General features: G+C 46.1%; 1 protein-coding gene across 1 annotated transcript in view; it reads right to left on the reverse strand.

Annotated features, from left to right (window-relative positions):
* Positions 1 to 21795, reverse strand: part of TNPO3 (transportin 3) — an 82430-nt gene that overhangs the window by 31309 nt on the left and 29326 nt on the right. Inside the window, exons 2-6 of the mRNA XM_048836799.2 lie at positions 17154 to 17354; positions 15653 to 15726; positions 14485 to 14641; positions 7641 to 7784; positions 3619 to 3794 (exon numbers count right to left, since the gene is read on the reverse strand). Of these exons, the coding sequence (XP_048692756.1) occupies positions 3619 to 3794; positions 7641 to 7784; positions 14485 to 14641; positions 15653 to 15726; positions 17154 to 17354 (752 nt within the window). The remainder of the gene's footprint in view (positions 1 to 3618; positions 3795 to 7640; positions 7785 to 14484; positions 14642 to 15652; positions 15727 to 17153; positions 17355 to 21795) is intronic.

The raw sequence follows: 21795 nt of genomic DNA on the forward strand, positions 1-21795 counted from the left end.
CCAAGTTCTTGTGTTATGAGAAGTAGTAAACAACACTTCCATATCTACTTTCTCTACACCAGTCATGATTTTACAGACTTCTATCACATTCGCGCCTTAGTCATCTCTTTTTTAAACTGAGCACTCTCTTTTTAATCTCTCCTCATATAGAAGCTGTTCCAGACCGCTAATTATTTGTGTTGACCTTCTCTGTACCTTTTCCAATTCGAATATATCTTTTTTGAGATGGAGCAACCAGAGCTACATGCAGTATTCAAGATGTGGGCGTACCATGGATTTATAGAGAGGCAATATGATATTTTCTGTGTTATTATTTATCCCTTTCCTAACATTGCTAGCTTTCTTCCCCCCCCCCCCTTTTTTTTTTTTGGACTGCTGCTGCACATTGAGCAGATGTTTTCAGAGAACTATCCACAATTATTCCAATACCCCTTTCTTGAGTGGTAACAGCTAATTTAGACCCCATCATTTTCTATGTGTAGTTGAGATTGTTTTCCAATGTGAATTACTTTATACTTAACACTGAATTTTATCTGCTATTTCGTTACCCAGTCACACAGTTTAGTGAGATCCCCTTGGAACTCTTTGCACTATCTGGAATAATTTTGTATTCTCTGCAAACTTTGCCACTTCACTGTTCACTCCCTTTTCCAGATCATTTATGAATTTGTGAAACAGCAGGTCCCAGTACAGACCCTTGTATTGACCTCTCTCCATTGTGAAAACTGACAGTTTATTCCTACCCTTTGTTTCCTATCTTTTAGCCAGTTACTGATCCAGGAGAGAACCTTCTCTTATCCCATAACAGTTTACTTTGCTTAAGAGTCTTTGGCATGTGAAACATCTAAGGCTTTCTGAGAGTCCAAGTACACTATATCCACTGGATCCCCTTGTCCACATGTTTGTTGACCCCCTCAAAGAACACTAGACTGGTGAGGCATGACTTCCCTTTACAAAAGCCGCGTTGACTCTTCCCCGACATATTGTATTCATCTATTTGTCTCATAATTCAGTTCTTTACTCTAGTTTAAATCGATTTTCCCTGTACTGAAGTCAGGCTTACCAGCCTGTAATTGCCGGGATCACCTCTGGAGCTTTTTTTAATAAAAAATAAAAATTGGGGTTACATTAGCTATCCTCCAATCATTTGGTAGAGTCTGTTTTAAGTGATAAGTTACATATCACAGTAGTTCTGCAGTTTTACATTTGAGCTCCTTCAGAACTCTTGGGTGATACCATCTGGTCTTGGTGACTTATTACTGTTTATCAATTTATTCCAAAACCTCCTCTATTGACACCTCAGTCTAGGACAGTTCCTCAGATTTGTCACCTAAAAAGGACAGCTTAGGTGTGGGAATCTCCCTCACATCCACTGCAGGAAAGACCAATGCAAAGAATTCATTTAGCTTCGCTGTAACGGCCTTGTCTTCCAGGAGCGCTCCCCTTTAGCGCCTGGATCATCCAGTGGCCCCAGTGCGTTTGGCAGGCTTCCCACTTCTGAGGTACTTAAAAAGAAACATGCTGCTGTTAGTTTCTGTGTCTTTAGCCAGTTGGTCTCCAAATTCATATTTTGGCCTCCTTGTTACACTTCTACACTTGCCGTGTCAGAGTTTATGCTCCTTTCTATTTCCCTCAGTAGGATTTGGCTTCCAACTTTTAAAGCTGCCTTTTTGCCTCTAACTGCCACTTTTACTCTGCTGTTAAGCTATGGTGGCATTTTTTGGTCCTCTTACTGGTGGGGGGAATACATTTAGTTTGAGCCTCTATAATGGTGTTTTTAAAGAGCTTCCCTGCAGCTTGCAGGCATTTCACTCGTGACCACTCCTTTTAACGTCCGTTTAACTAGCCTACTCATGTTTGTGTAGTTAGCCCTTTCTGCAGGCGTACCATGGATTTATGTCGAGTGTGATATTTTCTGTACTATTATTTATCCCTCTCCTCATGGTTCCTAACATTGTTAGCTTTTTTTTGACCGCCGCTGCACACTGAGTGGATGTTTTCAGAGAACTATCCACAATGATTTTAATACTCCTTTCTTGAGTGGTAACAGCTAATTGAGTGTAGTTTTTAGTAGTCATTTTTGTGTAGTTAACCCTTTCTGCGGTCAAATGGTACTGTGGCGGGCTTCTTTGGTATTTTCCCCTCTACAAGGGTGTTAAATTTAATTACACTATGGTTGCTATTACCAAGTGGTTCAGCAATATTCACCTCTTGGACCAGATCCTGTGCTCCACTTAGGACTAAATCAAGAATTGCCTCTCCCTTTATGGATTCCAGGATGTGCTGATGAAAGTGAAGACCACTGCCTGGTCTAAATTGGGTTCCTCAGAGTGAAACTTTAATACGTACCCAGGACAACTATGAGACTGTGGTTCAGGAGAAAGTTTAGGACATCCATCTCCATCGCTGCAAACAGACCCCAAGAAGTCTACCAAAATCAACCTCAAATGCATTCGGCACAAGAACAGGACATACAGTACCAGAATGGAGGGACTGTGCAACAGCATATGATACACAAGTACGTGAACCAGCTTTATCAGCCTTGAATTTTACAGCAGCATGTCACAGACAGGGAGGCAATTTGTGTTAGAAGACAGGATTGCTGTCCTGGAAATATCTTTAGAAAACAATTTGAGGGGCTGAGTTGAACAGCAAAAACCTGTCCTCAAACTAACCAGCTTTGCTATTCTGTTTGAAGGAGGAAGATCAAAACCAAGACCACAGAGACAGTGAGGGCTGATTGCCGAATGTGAAGTCTCTCCGTTTGCCATCTCTCAGTTCCCGAGGACCGACAGCACAGCATTGTGTAACAGACAGCATGGCCGAGTGGGCTGAGCACAGGACTGGGAGTTCTAATGGCAGTTCTAGGAGTGATCTGGGGCATGATCCATGGAAAGCCACCACCCTCTTCACCTTCATTTTCCCCTCTGATAGTGCTGACTTCAGAGGGAGGTAGCAAGGAACACTGGCTGCAGGGCGGGGGAGAGGAGACACTGCCACAAGAGATCTGCCAACTCACTTCCCATCTCTTGCCTTTGTTTCTCCTTTTACCCTTTATTCTGTCTTGTCTCTCTGCACTGTAAACCCTCTTATTGTGCTAGGCACTGTACAAGCAGAGTGAGGCCTTGATCTTGGTTGGAGCAGCTAGATGCTAACATCATAAAACCAACAAGAAGGGCTCTTTAACATCGGCACAGAACTCTGTAGATGGAAGGCAGGACAAGTCCCATGCCGTAGCACTCACAAGGCTGGTTTTTCCCTCTCCGGAAGGCTCAGCCATTCCACTCTCTGTCTCTCATCACTCCATGAGAGGCGCACAGCGGCACGTCTTCTGCTGCCCTTTGATAAGAGCAAAGCACCAGCGTGCCTGCAACGCTCCCTCCTGCCTGCCCAAGCTCAGGTTGCTCGCCCCCGGCAATTCTAGCCTGGCGTACTGACGGCAAAGGGAAGCGCCATTAACTCAGCCGTCTCTGTTCTGTGAGCAATCATTTGCATACGACACTCCAGAGCGCTGCACAAACACAGCCGATCCCAAGAATAGCTCTGAACAGACAAGTTGACAGTTAATTATTGCAGCTCTCCCCCCTCTCCAGGAACACCAGAGGCTCATTTGCTTACTTGTCTAAATCCTCCCGGGCCACAGCCATGTGATAGGCGGCCTCCAGCGTCAGGACTCCCTGGAAGAGCTGCAGTGCGAGGGGCAGGTTGGTCTCCACATTTTCAATAGCATAGAGAGCCGAGCACACACAATCAGAGGCTGCCTCGTGCAGGTTTGAGGACGTCTTGTCTTGTCGCTGCAGGACAGAAGGGGAGGAAAGGAGCCAGGTGACTGTGGAGCGATAAACAAGGCTGCACCTAACGAAGCTTTTGTTTCATCTCAAATACCAAGGCACGTTTCTTAATACACAGCTCTCCCCACACCACCTCCTTTGCCTGCCCTGCATAGCCTGCTGCTGTACCCAGGGGGCAACTGACCTTCGCCCCACGAAACCCTTCTGGCTTCTCTACATGGCACGTAAAGAGGTGGAACAGAATGACTCAAATCTCAGGTCTGAGATATTTCAGCACCATGGAAAAATTGTACTACCCCTTTCTCCTTGGGTGGTGAAGCGGGGGGGGGGGAAACACCCCTCTGAAGTGCAGATAAAATACTGGTTTTATTATCCTGGTGGCTTAGGGTGGGCCCTGCCTGGTAAACATTCATGGCCATTGTGCAAGGCTCATTTCACAGAAGCTTTAATAGCTACCATAGGGCTGGGGGCAATTAGGAAAGGAGACAGGGCTGGCGTACAAAGAAGGAGAGAGCAGACAGCGAAGAGGAGCGGAAACAAAGGAATAGCAATAATCCGGTGCACACCTATAGATGCCCTTTCATAAGGGGATCCTCAAGCATTTTGCAAACATTGAATAATTAAGCAGCACAATCCCTTGCGAACAAGGAAGGGCAGGTAGAAATTAACTGCAAAAACTATCATTAATGTAACATGCAGGCTGAAAAGCTGAGCACTCAGAAGTCAGAAAACCCCAGAGGATAACAGTTTCTATTGCAACATTAACTCAGACTTGTTTCATGCATTAAGTGCTGTCTAGTCCTCTTTCCATTGTTAAATGGGAACCTTAATTTGCATTTTTGTTTGCTTAGATTGTATCATGCAACAAATGCAAAGCAAGTTACCCGTTTCATAACGGCATAATAATAAAACATTAGACAATACCTCATCCATGCAACAGGTCTGAGCGAACAATGCAGGACGAACTGGTACCATTTGGGAATTTCTGACTTGTGTGTGCTTAGCTCAGCTCTTCAACTTTCATGTTGCATTAATGCAAGTTTTTTACATTTAATTTTCCTGTTTTACTGGAGCTCTTTGGGGTTTCCATACATATGGAGAAAGAACAGCTAACTCAGGAAAGTCTGAGTTAAAGGTGTCAGAAAAAGGAGGGATAAAAGCGCAGTACTGTACATGAACAAAATATTGACTTAAATGTTCAGAACTTGGAAAATCTACAGCCAGTTTTGTTTCTTTGATGAGGATTACAAACCAAGCCAAGTTTTATGCTTCTAGCCTTGAAAGTTAACGACGTTTGAATATTTTAAATCCTGTGCAGATGGAGAGAACTTTATTCCAACACTCGCCTAATGCGAACAAGTGTTAAAGGCACCTTGCTCAAAGCCTTACAAAACAATTCACCTTTAAGCATAGTGAATTTCAGCCAGGAAGAACTGTATATGAAGGATGCAATGTTGTAGCCCTGTCAATACCAGGATATTAAAGATGCCAGGTGGTGGAGGTAATTTCTTTTATTGGACCAACTTCTGCTGGTGAGAGAGAAAAGCTTTCAAGCCACAGATTCTTCAGGTCTGGGAAAGGTACTCCGAACGTCACAGCTAAATGCAAGGTGGAACAGATTGTTTAGTGTAAGTAGTTATGCTGGTCCCTTAGAATATGAGCTAACTACTTATGCTAAACAATCTGTTCCACCTTGCGTTGAGCTGTGATGCTCAGAGTACCTTTCCCAGACCTGAAGAAGAGCTCTGCGTGGCTCGAAAGCTTGTCTCTCTCACCAACTGAAGTTGATCCAATAAAAGATATTATCTCACCCACCTTGTATATGGAGAAAGTTATGAGCTCCTAAAAAGGGAGATTAGTATAAAACCTTGCACTCATTCTTAATTTAAGTGGTCAGTAACAGCAACTGATAGCAATGTTCAATTCGCAGATGGGAAGCAGACAGAAGTTGAAGTCAAACTTACTTCAAGTCATAAAGAACATCGGTGACAGAAGCTGGAATGGAATCCAGGAGCCCTGGCTCCCAGCCTCGTGCTCTAAGAACTCGACCACTGGTCCCCAAACTGGGGGGTGCACCCTCCTAGAGGGGCATAGAGGAATGTTTGGGGGGAAGGGGGTGCGGTGGCGAGGTCCAGGCCAGCCCCCACAGGGGGCAGGGAGTGCCACCCACCCCAGCTCCGCTCCACCCCCAGCCCAACTCCGCCTCTAGCCCCAGCTCCTCCGCGGAGCCAACTGGACAGTAATGGAGAGGGAAGCACAGACCGATTCCATTACTGGTAAGAGGGGGGTGGGGCACGACAGGAAAAGTTGAAGCACCAGTGAACTAAACAAAGTGGCCTCTTAATAGAAGTTGAGAAAACTGATGATGAATGGGCGAGACCGTGAGAACAGGAGACCAGATCGACTAGAATTTTGTGAACTTCTTTGCGGAGGTACTGTCTGCCAGAAAGTATAACTGAGTTTGCAAAGATTACAGGATCATGTGGTTTCTGCAATCCAGTGCCACCCCACTCCCACTCCAGTCCTGCCCTGGACCAATGTGCTATAACTGGAAACAGTACGGTGAGCCATTTCATGACCCATCTGGGGATACAACTGCTGAATCCCAAGCTACACAGAGGAAGGATTTGTTGCAGTAGGGCTTTCGACAGGAATGCAGGCAAAGGGAATAACGGAGTCCAGGGGGCGAGAAGGTGTCCTACCATCTGCTTTAATTAAAAACGTTCATACCACTCAGATCGAGGACTTTCAAATGCAGCATGAGAAGAAATACATGGTTCTTTTCACTATCTGAATAGCTGGAGGTTGGGAGTGTAGACAGATGATGACCCTGATGATCACCTTGAAGAAGGTGCAGGTTTCTCCCTCCTCTATGGTACACAGCCAAACTGGAGAACAGGTCTTACATTCACATTTTAAGTCTGCTGTGTTTCTGGCCCAGGGCCTTCACCTATCCATCCCCCAATAATCCCTTTGCAGTTCAGAAAACCAAGATTTTGTTTGAGTTGCTCTTTTCCCCGCCTATTTCACTCTAGAGAAATGGAGCGAGGTTTCCTCCCTGACTCCATGAGCCACAGTCCTTTGCTGTTCATTTCTCTTACTCGGTAAAGGCTAAAAATGACATCTTCAACCCTCCCTTTCACCATGCTGTGCTTGGGGCTAACTTCACCCCAGTCTGCTCACAAAGAAACTTCGCCATTCACCTTCATGGTCTCTGACCCAGAATGGAATAAGATCAGATTGGAAATTCACAGAGAACGTAAGCATCACCCCCTTCTCCACTTCCCTGTCCAGTCCCAAGTTCAGCATTCAGTGCAAGAACGCTGGCCCATGTTCTAGGCGTATCTCAGGTCAGCGACAGCAGCAGCTGGTTCCAGAAAACTGGAATCCTAAACTTGGGACTTGACATGCGGGCAGAAGCAGCACTTAAACTGGACTCTTGCTCTTAAGAGAGTCCTGTGCTCCTGTTGACACCCACTTCTCCAAATTGCCAGTTCTTGACAGCCTTCAGGCTGGAAATAGAGGGGGCACTAAGCAGAGCTATTTGGGGCACTGGGGAAGAGCTAGCGTACCACCAGCAGCACAGTGGGATAAGAGATGGGTTGGGTCTCATACTCAAGACAGAGAAAAGGGCCCGGGAAGGGGAGTAAACTTCTCTTTATGACCCGCCATGCAGACCACCAATGAGCTGTCATCCTAGTGTGCCAAAGTTTACAACGGATTTGTAACAAATCTGCACAGGGATTTCAAACTGATTTAAAAGTTTTGCTGCTCCTCTCCTGGTAAAAAGTTAACATCGTTCTTCCCGGGCAGAGAGGAGCTCGGCCAATGGCCTGAGCGAATACTCACCAGCACCTCGAAGAGGAGGGACAGTAACTTGCTGTTGGCCATGAAGTTACTATCCAGAACTCCCAGGTTGAACCAGCTCCCCAGGCAGCGGAAAATTTTCATGAGCATCTTCTCATCGTTGCCTGCTTTCTCTACACAGGTCATCTGGGGAGAAAGAGCAGGGACGGAGAATTGGTTAGAGACCCGAAGTTACCAGTTCGTTTCCACAAGCACAAAACTGACGCCCTCCTGCGTTCAACAGGTTTCTGGAAGCTGTGAACAGAGAGGATCAGCGTTTCAAGGTACGCAGCATCCATGGCGTGATCGTTGAGGGATGAACTGTATTTAAAAACCACAATTCCCCCGCACCCATCAGTGTCAACGTGAAGAGACTCGTCTATATCACTAAATGACACCCCACGCCTAAAATCAGCCTCTCGAGAAAAGCGCATGGCAAGAAACATGAGCCACCTACTATACCCGGAATGTCAGTCTGGCAGGACAAGTGAAGGAAGCACGATCGAGATAGGAGATGACTTGAGCCCCCCCGCCCTGCCTAAATAGACAAGCCCCCCACGTGATCTAGGGACTAAGCCAAGCACATCAATTGACTTCAACTGCAGTGACAGCACATGGTGAGAAAAGCAGCTTGGAATATGTTCACTCGTCCACAGCACATCAATTTCCTACAGGGTCCTGTCTCAAAGATAGATGAAGCCCAGCCCTAATGAGCTTCCTATTTGCCAAGTCTCAAGTTAAGATTTCCTTATGCTCACTGCTGCAAAATACACTCGCATCACTAGCGTCTCGGTGATGGCTTTGAAAGGTAAAAGGCATCGTTCAGGCCCGCTTGAGGACAATCATTACACCATCGTGCCGCAAGAAACTGGGGAGTTATTTCTGACTGTGGCTGGGGGCCCTCAGCCTGGGGGAGGGAGAGCCTTCTGTTGTTCATCAGCAACCCCACTGACAAGGTCTGCCAGGACCCATCCAAAGGGGGCCCTTCCTGAGCGAAGCTAGAAGAATAGCCTCATGTTTTGCCCAGTCAGGGCTTGAGTGGACCCTGGACCACCCCAGCTCCAGGGAGAATGAAGCCTACAAGTTTGACAGTGTACCTTAACTTTCCATACCAAATGGAACCTTGACAGTGTACCTTAACTTTCCATACCAAATGTTTCAAGAGGGTCATGCTTACTGGTCATTTGATAATCTAGTCCAGAAGGCTAGTAGCTCTGTACATTATTACAGCCTCTAGAGGACTCCAATAAAACCTCTGTCTTATTAGACAGAGGTTTTATTAGGACAGCAGGGGGTCTACTTAGCTCATGGAGAAATCACACAATTTTCATGGGTTGGTCACGGCATAAATAGAAAATTTCGCAGATGGGTTACATATCCCTGAAATTCACTATTTAGACTGCGATGAACCCAAGAAAATGGTGCAACTTCTCCCACAGCATTTCTCAGACTAGGGGTCCAGATCCAAAAAGGGGGTCAGAAGCCTATTAGGGGGCCGCAGTATTGCTACCCATACTTCTGTGCTGATGCTGGGGGTTGCGCTGCCTGGGCGCCAAGCTCTGCCGGCAGAGTGGAGAGTGGCGGCTGCTGGCCGGGCGCCCAGCTCTGAAGGCAGCGCCACCGGCCAGCAGCTGCAGAGAAGGGAGGGCACGGTATCGTCATCCTTACGTCGGCGCTGCCTGAAGAGCTGGGCACCAGGGCAGCAGCTGCTGCTCTCCACTCTGCCTTCAGAGCTGGGTGGCTGGAGACCAGATTTCTTGGTCCGTAATGCAATTTTCACAGCAGCGAAGAATTTGGTAGACCCCTAAATATAAGTAACTTAAAAAAAATATGAGCTAAATCCTATATGAGTTATATATATAAGTTAAATCCTAGACAGAGACACCCGATTTCTTTTTGCTCTTCAGGCAGCTCATTAAAATGCTCACTCTGGACTTTGGAAAGGAAATTTGGGTGGTCTGAATACAGAATCTTTAATATATGCAGAGCGCGCCGGGGCAAAGCAAACACCTGGGTGGAGTCTGCCTGGCAAAGCAAACAAATGACAGGCTGTCCCACGATTTCCTCTCAGAAGGCATATCTGCAGACGGACCACCAGCAGATATCACCAGAGAATTGCCACCGTGCTGCCAAAAGCCACTTTTCCTTTCAGACTTCAGGAGGGTCATCGTGGTGGAACATGCTCAGAGATTCTACCACTGGGTCCAGCTGGCCTGCTCATGATCCTTTATGATCCACCATCAGCTTTTAACTAACCCGGGCTTCCCACGTCATCTCTACTAAGGCAATAAGCAATCAGAGAGACATGAGCTTGCTCAACTAACCAATTAACTAATCAGACAGCCGGCTTCTCTCTCTTCACAGAGAAAGTGCCAGAGGTGGCTAGAGCGAAAAAGCAGCACAAAGTTTTAAGGGTAACACTTCTGCAGATCCATAAAGATAGAACTTAGGCTTTAAACTAGGTTGGAATTTAAACCAGCTAATTCTAGTACAGGCTCCAGGGTGAGGTTCTGTGGCCTGCAAGGTGCAGAAGGTCAGACTAGCTGATCACGATGGTCCCTTCTGAAAGTCTCAGACTTTTACAGTTAGAATCTGGATTAAACCAACTGGCAAAATTAGGAATGTGTTCTTCACGGCCATCCTTATATACACAGGTGCATTGTATGGTGTGAGTTGTTTTTTTTTCTGGGGCGGGGTGGGGGGGAGAAGAGAGGGGAGAAAGAAAGAGCAGACACATAATCAATCTGCCTCTGAAGCATTAGATATTGGCCACCGCTGGACATGGGATACCTAACTGATTGGACCGGTCTGGTCTGACCCCATGTTCCTAACCTCCCCTGCTCCTGTTCTTGGCTATACATTTGTATGGAGGCAGCCTTTTTGAACTTTTAAACTAAGCGTTAAGCTACCAGTTAAATTTGAAAAGAAAAGAATTAAACTTCAAAAGCAGTTTGAACACAGGAAAATGAGGAATTCTGGACAGCAAGGTAATAAACTGGGGATGAGTGCAGTGCCGGGTCACATCACAGAACAGGGTTAACCCCCATATTATTTATACTCCTGGTGAATATTTTATTTGTCAAAATAATGCAATATAATCACACTGGTTTCAATTATTTTGGTAATTTATTTAAACTACAATATAATAGATGGAGAAGGGGAGTGGGGAGCACTGGCAAAAATCCCCAACCCCCGCCCAGTAATGTAACTAGGTTTGACCTTTTATTTCTAGTTATTAGACAACAAATATATGCAGCCATAAGCTCAGTGTCACATCATAGGCACCTGAAGAGCAAGTGAGGGCTGGGGAATCAAACTCACAATTTATAGTGACTACTGACCATCTCCAAATAGATCAGTAGCAAACAGTTCATGGAGCACATTTTGATAGGAAATTTTTTCAGTCCAAAAATTTAGTTCAGTTCTAATCACTAAAGCACCATAAGCATTTCTAAGGCCATACTGTCCTTTACACCACTCTGGCAATGTAAAGGAGCCTTAAAACTTTTACACCTGTTTTATACTCCTGCGGGAATTCACAAAGACAGTGGGAACAATTCACTAAGCAGGCAGGCTGCTACATTCTGCTCTGCCTGAGGGGACAGAGCCTGCCCCATGCCTATCACCTCAGAAACACCCCAATGCCCTCTACCCTTCCATGCCGAGCATGCTGCAATAGGAAGCGAGAGGAACAGTGTCTCTCTCTCTCTCACATGCATGACTGCCAAGCGCTCCCTGCAGTGATTTATATCTCTACCAGCTGATCCAGGAGCCCAAAATCGACCTGCCTGTGCTGCCAGGGATGGGCGCATGACCGCTCTTGCAGCTTCCCTATCAGAATTCATTTTTCTGCGGGGGACATGAATTCTGCGGGGGACATGAATTCTGCGCACGCACAGTGATGCAGAATTCCCCCAGAAGTAATTATTTAGCATCTTCACTGATGAGCTGGAAAGAGGAAGTAACCAGCATGTTAACCAAACAAATGAAACTGAACGGTAGGGACTGAAGAGTCTGGGGAAAAAGTTACAAGCAACAACAAGGACACAAATACAAGGACCTAGACTGAATAAAAAGGAGCTGAAAATAAAGTGAGATTTAACACAGGAGAGATATGGAAAGCCGGGGAGTCAAGACAAACACAAGACTATATTGGACAATGAACTGGTGCTTGTTACAGGATAGCAAAGAAAAGGGCAACATGCTCCATATGATTTGGAGATCCTTTGGGGCAGAAGTACCCCATCACATTGCAGGAAGCCTCTTTATGGCTTCAGAGCACAACCAGAATACTATGCCCAATTCTGAGCAATCAGGTATCAGAAAGATACAAACAAGCTGGAGAGGATCCAGAGAACAAAAGGAATTAGAAATGGGCAAGAGAGTTGATTCACAAAGTAAGGTTAAATAGTCTACATATGGCACAGCTAATCAATGGCTAGAAGGGAACATAATAACTGTCTGCAAATAACAAAGGGTGTAGTATCAAACTGAGAAGGGAATTTGACCAGGGATGCTGGAACGGGGGTGGGGGGAGGGGCCACAGCCTCATCACTTTTAAAAGAGGGAAGGCGGGGCCTTGGGGGGGAGTGGGTGGCACGAGGGGCAGGGCCATGGTTCCGACACCAGTGTCCCCCTTACTTTTAGGGCACTTCTGCCACTCCTGAATTTGACATCTTATGAAGTTCTGTAACTAGGAGTAGTGGCATTAAAGAGTGCACAGGAAAATTTAGGGTGAGTTTGGTCGGGTGATGGAATAATTCCCTCAAAGGAAGTGGTGACCCACATCACTGGTGGCATTCAAAACTGGATTAGACAAAGTGCTGAAGACACCCTGGGGAATGAACCTGCACTAAGCGAGAGGTGGTTTTAAAGGTGAAGAAGAAGAGAGGTATGCAGATCTGTTCCAACTCCAACAGCTACGAAAATGAGAAAAATTATGGCCAGAGTTGAAGCAAAAGGAAAGCAGCTGGAGGAAAAGACTGGGGAACAGACAGCAAAGCAGACACAGATGCAAAGGGCAGCGAAAGGAGAGAAACAGAGAAAGCATGGGCTGCAAAGCAAAAAAATAATTTCTGTTACCATCTATTATAATTATAATACATCAAAATGCAATTCCATCTGGGGTTCTAGGATATTAACAGTCTTATTATGCACAGCTGGGGGGCATGTTGTATTTCCCATTTAAATAAGCAATGTGAAATGGTAAAAACTAATGAGGAGCTCTGCATTAATGTGTGTGGGGGCTGTATTTCAGTACAGCCTGGAGCTGGGTGGGGAGGGGTCCAGATTGGTCTCTCTTGAGTACTTAGTTCAAACAATTTAGTAGGAAACGAGTAAAGCATCCTTGGGAAAACACTGACTGAGTAAAGTGGGGCTGGATATATTCTAGTCAGCTCCTTTCAATCTCTGTGAACTGCTTTGGAGACGGGTTGATTCATTTCACTCCTCAAACCCAAGTCACAAGCCTTGTTGAGCACCAATGTCCTCAAGCGGTTAGCTCCCTGGAGAGCCTGGGCTCCCCTCAGTGGCACACCAGTGGGAAAACATCTAGAAATTCACCTGTGGATGTTGATTTTTCCATCCAGGTACATTTTTGCAGTTGCCACCATATAGCATCCTTTGGGTGAACAGTACGGGAGCATTGGGAACATAAGTACACCCCTGTACCCCGATATAATGCAGTCCGATATAACGTGGTAAAGCAGCGCTCCGGGGAGCAGGGCTGCTTTACCTCATTATATCCGAATTTGCGTTACCGCAAGCGGTTCCTCTGCGCCCCACCCACCACCTTATTTGCTGCGGCCCCCCCTGCCCCAGCTCACCTCCACCTACGAGCGCGCCGCAGCTCCGCTTCTCCTCCCTCCCAGGCTTGCCGCGCCAATCAGGTGGAGCGGAGGTGAGCTGGGGTGGGCTGCAGCACGTAAGGGGCAGAGGAACCACTCCCCACCCCAGCTCACCTCCGCCTCCTCCCCTGAGCGCATTGCCGCCGCCACCCCGCTTCTCCCCCCCCCCCACAGACTTCCCGCACTGAACAGCTGATTGGCGTGGCAAGGCGGGGGTGGGGGAGGGGAGAAAGGTGTACATCTCTTCAAGGCATTGCACGAAGGGCATGGGTAAGTCAAGAAAGAACTCACGGTAAAAATAAGATACATAAGATGTCCTTTAGGTAGCTGTAAATCCTAAAGTGCTTATTCTGACAAATCAATACCGCTTATTCTAGAATTACTTTAAAGGTTCTCTCTGCCAGTCTCCTTTTATATTAAAATAAGGTAAGTGAATGGTCTGAGATCCCTCATCTTTTTATAATCTATAAATAAGGCCCTACTTAATTCACAGTATTGCAGACCCCACAGGTGGCCGACAGCGGAAAAAACAATGGACATTATTACTTTTCCATGATTTTCCATGGCTTGTCCACAACTCAGCCACGACTCAAGTAGGGCCTTATGTCTAAACGCATTTAGTACCAGTGAGAGCTGCTAGACTGACAGCCCAGGAGGCTGAAGGCCTTTAAGCACAGAACAAAGAGTGGCAGGGCAAGTTTCCTCCCCACACTGCCCCTCGCTAACGTGTCTCAATCCTGACCTGGAGAAACTAGCTGGAGGGGTAGTTAAGTCTCCATGACGAAACTCATTCCTTGGCCTACTGCTTACAGCTGGGGGCCAGCTGTGCTTTTTTGCTTGACTCTCATCCGCTAGGGACTGGAGAAAGCGACTAGTTTCATACTGGCGCTGTTAGGAGCCCTGATAGCTTCCTGATCACTTCCAACCCGGGCTAGATCTGAAATAGTCTCACCCGAGCAGGCTGATTTGTCACATGCCTGCATTCCAGGTGATCTACTTACTAGAAGGGAGATCACTGTACTGGAGTAATAAGCCAGGTCTTCAATGATTTCAGTACGGCGGTTGGCTCCAATGCGCAAAGATCGGCTATTAACCTCCTCTGGCAGCACCGTGAGGATCTCCAGCAGAAAGGGCAGTGATGTCACGTCGTTACTGTACCTGAAGCAGACAGAGTGGAAAAGAGGTGAAATGGCATGGAGAAGAAAGGGGCTTGCCAACATGCACAATATCGAACTCCACAAGCGTCTAAGCACCTTTAACACCACAGTGGGAGAGGAGAGGAATCTCACTGGAAGAGATTCTGGACAGAGTTGTCCGAAAACACATGGTCTGGATTCATGTCAAAAGCAAACGTTAGGCTATGAAATAAATGAGCATTACCGACCCCGGTTTGGGGCTTAGTTCTCCCACCATAGTCGGAAGTGCCTGTCAAGGAGCATGACAAAAAACTCTTGTTCTACAAATACAAGCAGTTAAGTCCTATCACATGCACACGCCGCCAACAATGACGTCATGCAATCTCCATTTCACATTGCAGTGGCTTTGTCGAGTGGAAACTTCGCACAACACCTGCACCATTTCACGACAGCGGCCTGGGTACGTGCTGGCCTCATGCAGTGACAAGCATTGCTGGACGTGGATCCTGCTTTGAGCTCCAGTTGCTCAGTGACAGTACTCAGCCCTAGCAAGAAGCGAAAGGAATGTCTCACGACACTAACTAGCTACAGTTGCAACCCGTGAAGATGCAGCATTGACTGGCTTGAGACTCCTGATCAACCCTAAACCAGAAGGATACGCCAGCTATGCGCGCGAGAAAGGGATTGTAAAGTAATACAGAAATGGAGCTGAGGAAGACTTAGACCGGAGCCCCAAAAAAGCATGCACGGCTTCCATCACAGATATGTCTATAAACTGACTTGCCACTCGCCTCACCTAGAACACTTCACGACTATAATTCAATTGGAATCAGGAGCTACTTCAATTATCAGTCACAGAAAGGTTATTTTCTAGCACTTTTTCAACTCTTTTGTATCCGTGCACACAAGTGCAGTTGTGCTCTCAGATCATTACCTTTCTTTTCGCATTCCTGTAGGCTAAGTCTTGTAGGAGTGGAGTGATTTGTAGGTTTAATATTTCTATAAAGCTTAATGATATAAAACAAATACTTACTTTTCCACCAGTGTCTGTACACAGCCCTTCCAAGAAGCCATTTGTAGGGCGAGATCTGCTATGGCTAATGCCAGCTAAAATGTGGGGGAGGGGGGAAAAAAAGAACAAGTCTAAGACCAGTGCTAAAAACATGGAGTGTCCAATTTGTGCGGCTAGACAGGGGGAAAAAGATCCAGTTTCTGTTCAGCAACACTGGGAGAAGATGGGAGAAGTCAAACCCTCTGTGAAGGAAAGCCAGACCCCTCCAATCTCATGGGAATCTCACAGGACTTAGTAGCCACGAGCCACAGTACTATTTCTCTGGTGTATAAGCAGCAACAGAATACTCATAACCAATGCACCACTCCACCAGGACAGAAGGGGCTGCGTGACTTTTGCTGGGCACATCATTTAGTCACAGGTAACAGTCTCATTTCCTTCAGGCTGAGGGGTCATAGGGCCTTCAACTCACCTGTCAGACTGAGGCCAGCACTCTCCCACCCACTTGCAAACTGCAGTATCTGATCCAGATGGCCAACCATCTTCTCCATGGCTGCAAACCTTCTCTCAGGTTGGCTAGTGGAGGCTGCATCATACACACTATTCTCTAGAAACTTAGCCAGTCTCCTTGGTAGCACTGTGAGGTTATTTGCATTTAATTTGGAACTGAAGCCAGGTACAGTTCCTCTGCTATAAACAATTTTCATCCAGGCCCAACCTTGCCTGCACAGAAGTCAAATGCAAAATTCCCATTGACTTCAACCAGTGCATGATCGGACCCTGCAGGCTGATCGAGGACCAACAGGTAGCAAGGTTGATTTGGACTTCATAGGGATGTAGTGACAAGTGCTCTGCAGTGTCACGCAGGAGAGCTAAGTTGACGGCATGAAGGAATAATTAGTTCAATATCTAAGATGAACACAGGCCTGGGGAAATGGTAGCACCTCACGTCAGAGACCTTCCAGTCTCTGAGGGTGTTTTGATGGGTAATTCAATGTTGTTTTCATAGCTGAGCAGGGAAAAGATCCTTGCATAGCAGCTCCGCCCATCACTCTCCCAAAGCAGCACAGAAAGGGGTAAAATAATGTATTAACATATTGAATCACTGCTGAATTCATCATCGGACAAGAAATAAACTAAGCTGAGCCTATAAATGGAGATACTGCTCTGACTGGGTCTAAAGGGCATTGATTTTCCTTTTCTCCGTTTTTCCTGCTCCACGCTAAATGAAGAAGAGCCAGGGCGCATGAATGCTGGATTTCTGAAAGCCAGCAGTGAAAAACTTTAGTTATGATTAAACATGACTTGCAGCATCTATTTCTTGCCCTTTCTCCTAAACAAGGCAGCAATTATTGCACAGAATGGATTTGACGGGGCAGTGGTGTAAATGTTACAACGTGTCCACAATGCATATCTAATTAAGGCACTGAATTATTCATCCTTTATTACGGAAAGGTGGTATGCAACTGCCTTGAGAAATGCTCCTTTTCCTCCCCCACACCAGGAGTAACACACAGCTTACCTGAGTTACAATGACCGGTGACAGATCTTTCAAGTTCTGGATGTGGGACAGTAAAGAGTCCCGCAATGAAGCATGCGAGTCTGTGGGGAGTTCATAGAACGACGTCTGAATCTTCATCTTCATGGTCTGCGCTGCGAAGTAGCATGATTCTACATCCTGCCGGATCTGTAGCAACTGGTCTGAGATCTCCCACGCATGAACCTAAAGGCAAATTGGAACATTGCCGTCAAGCAGAGAAAGACATGGAATAGAACTCAGATTAGCTAAACATTAATTGGCAGGGTTTTTCGAACAAAATAGACTTTCCACAAGTTTAAGCATCAAGTCTGTAAAAGGAAGAACCCAGAATTCCTGCAGTTACAACTCCCTTGTTCTTAGCAAGACTATCACCAGAAGTGTTGAACTGGGGACTCCCTTCTGAAGGCGTTGCTGTCAAAAGTGTCAGTCACTTAGCAGAGGCTGGTTACACAGAGATGCCAGGCTCAAACACAACGTGAACCAACTTCACCTCACGGTAAAAGAGCAAATCATACACCTGACATGGGAACTGCTTAGCATTTCCAGTAAGGCGGCTACTTTGGTGATTAAACGGAGAGTCAGCTTTGCCAGTGGACCTTGGTTTACTGCAGTGAAGCTGCAGTCACCTGGGACTTTCCAGACCCGCTTCAGGATCCCAGCTGGGCCTTACAACACATTTCCTGGACCTTCACAAGTGACTAAGAACCGCACCTGAGCTGTTGATAGCTAAATGAAGTCATTTCATGGGGTCAGGGGAGAGAGAGAGGGAACAGAAATTACAGGAAAATATTTTAGTAATAATCATTCTGCAATTAGCTCTTAGATCTGCGAACGAGACTGGAATGCAGCTCACACTCCAATGACAAAAACGGCCAGATTAGCAAATAATGAGGTGGCCAGGGCAGTCTTACAGAGCGATCCTGACATCCCAGTAAGCTGGGCCCTCTGAGACAAACTGTGTTCTAATACAGCTGAGCCAAGTGCAAAGCGACGCATCTAGGAACCAGGAACATAAGCCACAGCTACAGAATGGTTCCCGGGGAGGAACCAACATGAAAAGGGTCTAGGAATCACAGTAGACAAGCAACTCAACCTGGGCTCCAGGTGCAATGCTGTGGTGCAAAGGGCCGTGCGATACTTCGACGTATAAGCAGAAAAGCGGTGAGTAGGACTTGTGACGTACAAGAGGTCAGACTAGATGATCTAATGGTCCTGTCAAGCCTTAAAACGCACAAAACCTAGGTTAGGTTATCATCATTCCCGAGTGAGTCATGAAAATCAGACCTACAATTCCTCTGTTTAGTTAGCGTGGTATCTGAGCTCCAAATGCACTCTCTCCTCTAACACAGAGAGATCACTCTCTGCCAGCATGCAGTAACAGTAGAACTGCCCCTTCTCCTTACGTCCCTGTAACAAATCCAGCGTGCCGGGAGGGCTGTAAAACGGGCACAAGGTGGAAGTGCAACCCTTTCCCCATTTCCCCCCAAGCCCCAAACTCCACTCTGATGTTGCACACTGCATGAGACACTGCTGCTCACTATGCCCTGGGCAGACTGCTCTCTCCGCCGCCCCATCCGAGGAGCCACACACGTCCCCAAAAGCCTTCCAGCCCTGTGCCCGGAGCACTGTGCAGCTCTACCTCAGCAGCAGCGGGATGCCTGCTGCTTGGCACGGTTCTGTTTTACCGCACTCTTTACGTTCGCATACAGGACTACGCTACAGTAACCCCTGCACCCGGGAGCAGAACTCGTTTCCCCTCCAAGCACCCCACGCTCAACTCGCGTTCTCCACATCTCTCTCACACAGCATCTGAAGTCAGAATTGTCTTTAGTCTACAAGCCCATCATCGTTCAAACCTGGGAGCCTAACCCCCAGCGAGATGTCTATGGGAGCTTCAACAAGGGCAAAGTATGGTTTCCCATTGTAACATCTTATAAAAGCGTGAGCATTCTGGTCAGCAGGCACAAGTTTTCTGTGCAGCTCTCCTACAGAACAACGCTTGAGAACCCAGTGGGGAATTAGGACATTGTCATCACAAATACATTTTGACTTCACGAAGTGCGGTTACACTCAGGACCCACCCCCATGGGTGCCTGAAGGAACACAGGCCATATCTATGCCACAGCTGTGCTGCCATAATGTAGACACTCCCTACACTGACAGAAGGGGCTTTCCCATGGATGTAGGTCATCTGTCTCTCCAAGAGGCGGTAGCTAGGTTGACAGAAGAATTCTTCAATGGACCTAGCCATGGCTACACGGGGGGTTAGGTCGACCTATCTACGGTGCTCAGGGAGCAAAATCTTTCACAGCCCTGAGTGACGTATAGCTAGGTCGACCTAATTTTTAAGTGTAGACCAGGCCTGAGCCTTCATTTCAGGATGCACCTGACACAACGTAACTGCAGACCTCATTCCAAGATGTTTGTTTCAGCTATACGCATTCTCTTCGCAGTAAGGCATGGCAGCTGAAATCTCAGCCAGAAGCACTTTAAAAAAAAAAATCTGAAAACGATTTGCACATATTGTGTTTAATACGAACCGCACAGCTTTTTGCATTCCCAATACAGAACAAAAATGCATCCAACACTTGTGCCTTTTTCTTCATTGACAATTCTATCATTTCTGTCTACTAATGGACCATTGTATTTATTCCTTTTGTTCCTAACATACTTTTTAAGAAAACTGATTTTCCTTAACTCTGCTGGCTATACATTTCTCCTTGTGCCCTTCTGTTTCCCTTATCAATTTTCTACAATCACTAGCTTCTGATTTATATTCATAATCACTATCAACTTCCCCTTTCTTCCATTTTTATATGTTTTGTTGTTTGTAGTTGCTTTCGCTTCCCCACTAAACTGGATTGGTTGTTTAGCCAGAGAAACCTTCTCTCTCAGTTGTGGCTTTTTAGGCATCCATTAAAATGTTCTTCTACAGTTGCCAGTTATCATTCACATTTTTCTGTTTAAATTCTTTCCAACAACTGATCTGGCTCAACTGTTTTCTGTTTTGTGAAACTGGCCCTTTTAATGCACTAAGTATATATATTGCCAGTTTGGATTTTATTCTAGTCACATATTACAAATGTAATCAAGACACAATCACAGAAATGTAGGACTGGAAGGGACCTCCAGAGGCCATCCAATCCAGTCGCTGGCAGGACCCAGTACACCTAGCTTAGACCATTCCTGTATTTCCAAACAAATATTTTTCTAACCTGTTCTTAAAAACCTCAAGTGATGTGGAATCCACAACCTCCCTCGGAAGCCTACTCCAGAGCTTAATATCCTTCTAGCGAGAAAGTTTTTCCTAAAATCTCCCTTGTTGCAGATTAACCCCATTACTTCTTGTCCTGCTGTCAAGGTTCCTCCCCCACTCTGAACTCTAGGGTACAGATGTGGGGACCTGCATGAAAAACCTCCTAAGCTTATCTTTACCAGCTTAGGTCAAAACTTCCCCAAGGTACAAAATATTACACCCGTTATCCTTGGAATGGCCGCTACCACCACCAAACTAATACTGGTTACTGGGGAAGAGCTGTTTGGATGCGTCTTTCCCCCCAAAATACTTCCCAAAACCTTGCACCCCACTTCCTGGACAAGGTTTGGTAAAAAGCCTCACCAATTTGCCTAGGTGACTACAGACCCAGACCCTTGGATCTTAAGAACAATGAACAATCCTCCCAACACTTGCACCCCCCCTTTCCTGGGAAATGTTGGATAAAAAGCCTCACCAATTTGCATAGGTGACCACAGACCCAAACCCTTGGATCTGAGAACAATGAAAAAGCATTCAGTTTTTACAAGAAGACTTTTAATAAAAAATAGAAGTAAATAGAAATAAAGAAATCCCCCCTGTGAAATCAGGATGTAGATATCTTACAGGGTAATTAGATTCAAAAACATAGAGAACCCCTCTAGGCAAAACCTTAAGTTACAAAAAAGATACACAGACAGAAATAGTTATTCTATTCAGCACAATTCTTTTCTCAGCCATTCAAAGAAATCATAATCTAACACATACCTAGCTAGATTACTTACTAAAAGTTCTAAGACTCCATTCCTGTTCTGTCCCTGGCAAGAGCAGCATACAGACAGACACAGACCCTTTGTTCCTCTCCCTCCTCCCAGCTTTTGAAAGTATCTTGTCTCCTCATTGGTCATTTTGGTCAGGTGCCAGCGAGGTTACCTTTAGCTTCTTAACCCTTTACAGGTGAGAGGAGCTTTCCCCTGGCCAGGAGGGATTTCAAAGGGGTTTACCCTTCCCTTTATATTTATGACACCTGCCATCAGCAGATATGAAGAAAACTGATCCCCGGCCCTTTTGTAGCAGCCTTTGACATATTCAAAAACTTACTTGGTCCCCTCTGAGCCTTCTTTTCTCAAAACTAAACATGCCCCGTTTTTTTTAACCTTCCCTCATAGGTCAGGTTTTCTAAACTTTTTGTTGCTCTGCTCTGGACTCTCTCCAATTGGTCCTCACTTTTCTTAAAGTGTGGCACCCAGAACTGGACACAGCACTCTGGTTGCAGGCTCACCAGTACCAAGTAGAGCAGGACAATTGCCTCCCGAGTCCCGCATAGAACACTTCTGTTAATGCATCCCAGAATATTAGCTTTTTGCATAA

This window comes from Caretta caretta, chromosome 1 (assembly GCF_965140235.1).
Source record: "Caretta caretta isolate rCarCar2 chromosome 1, rCarCar1.hap1, whole genome shotgun sequence".
Taxonomy (NCBI): Eukaryota; Metazoa; Chordata; order Testudines; family Cheloniidae; genus Caretta; species Caretta caretta.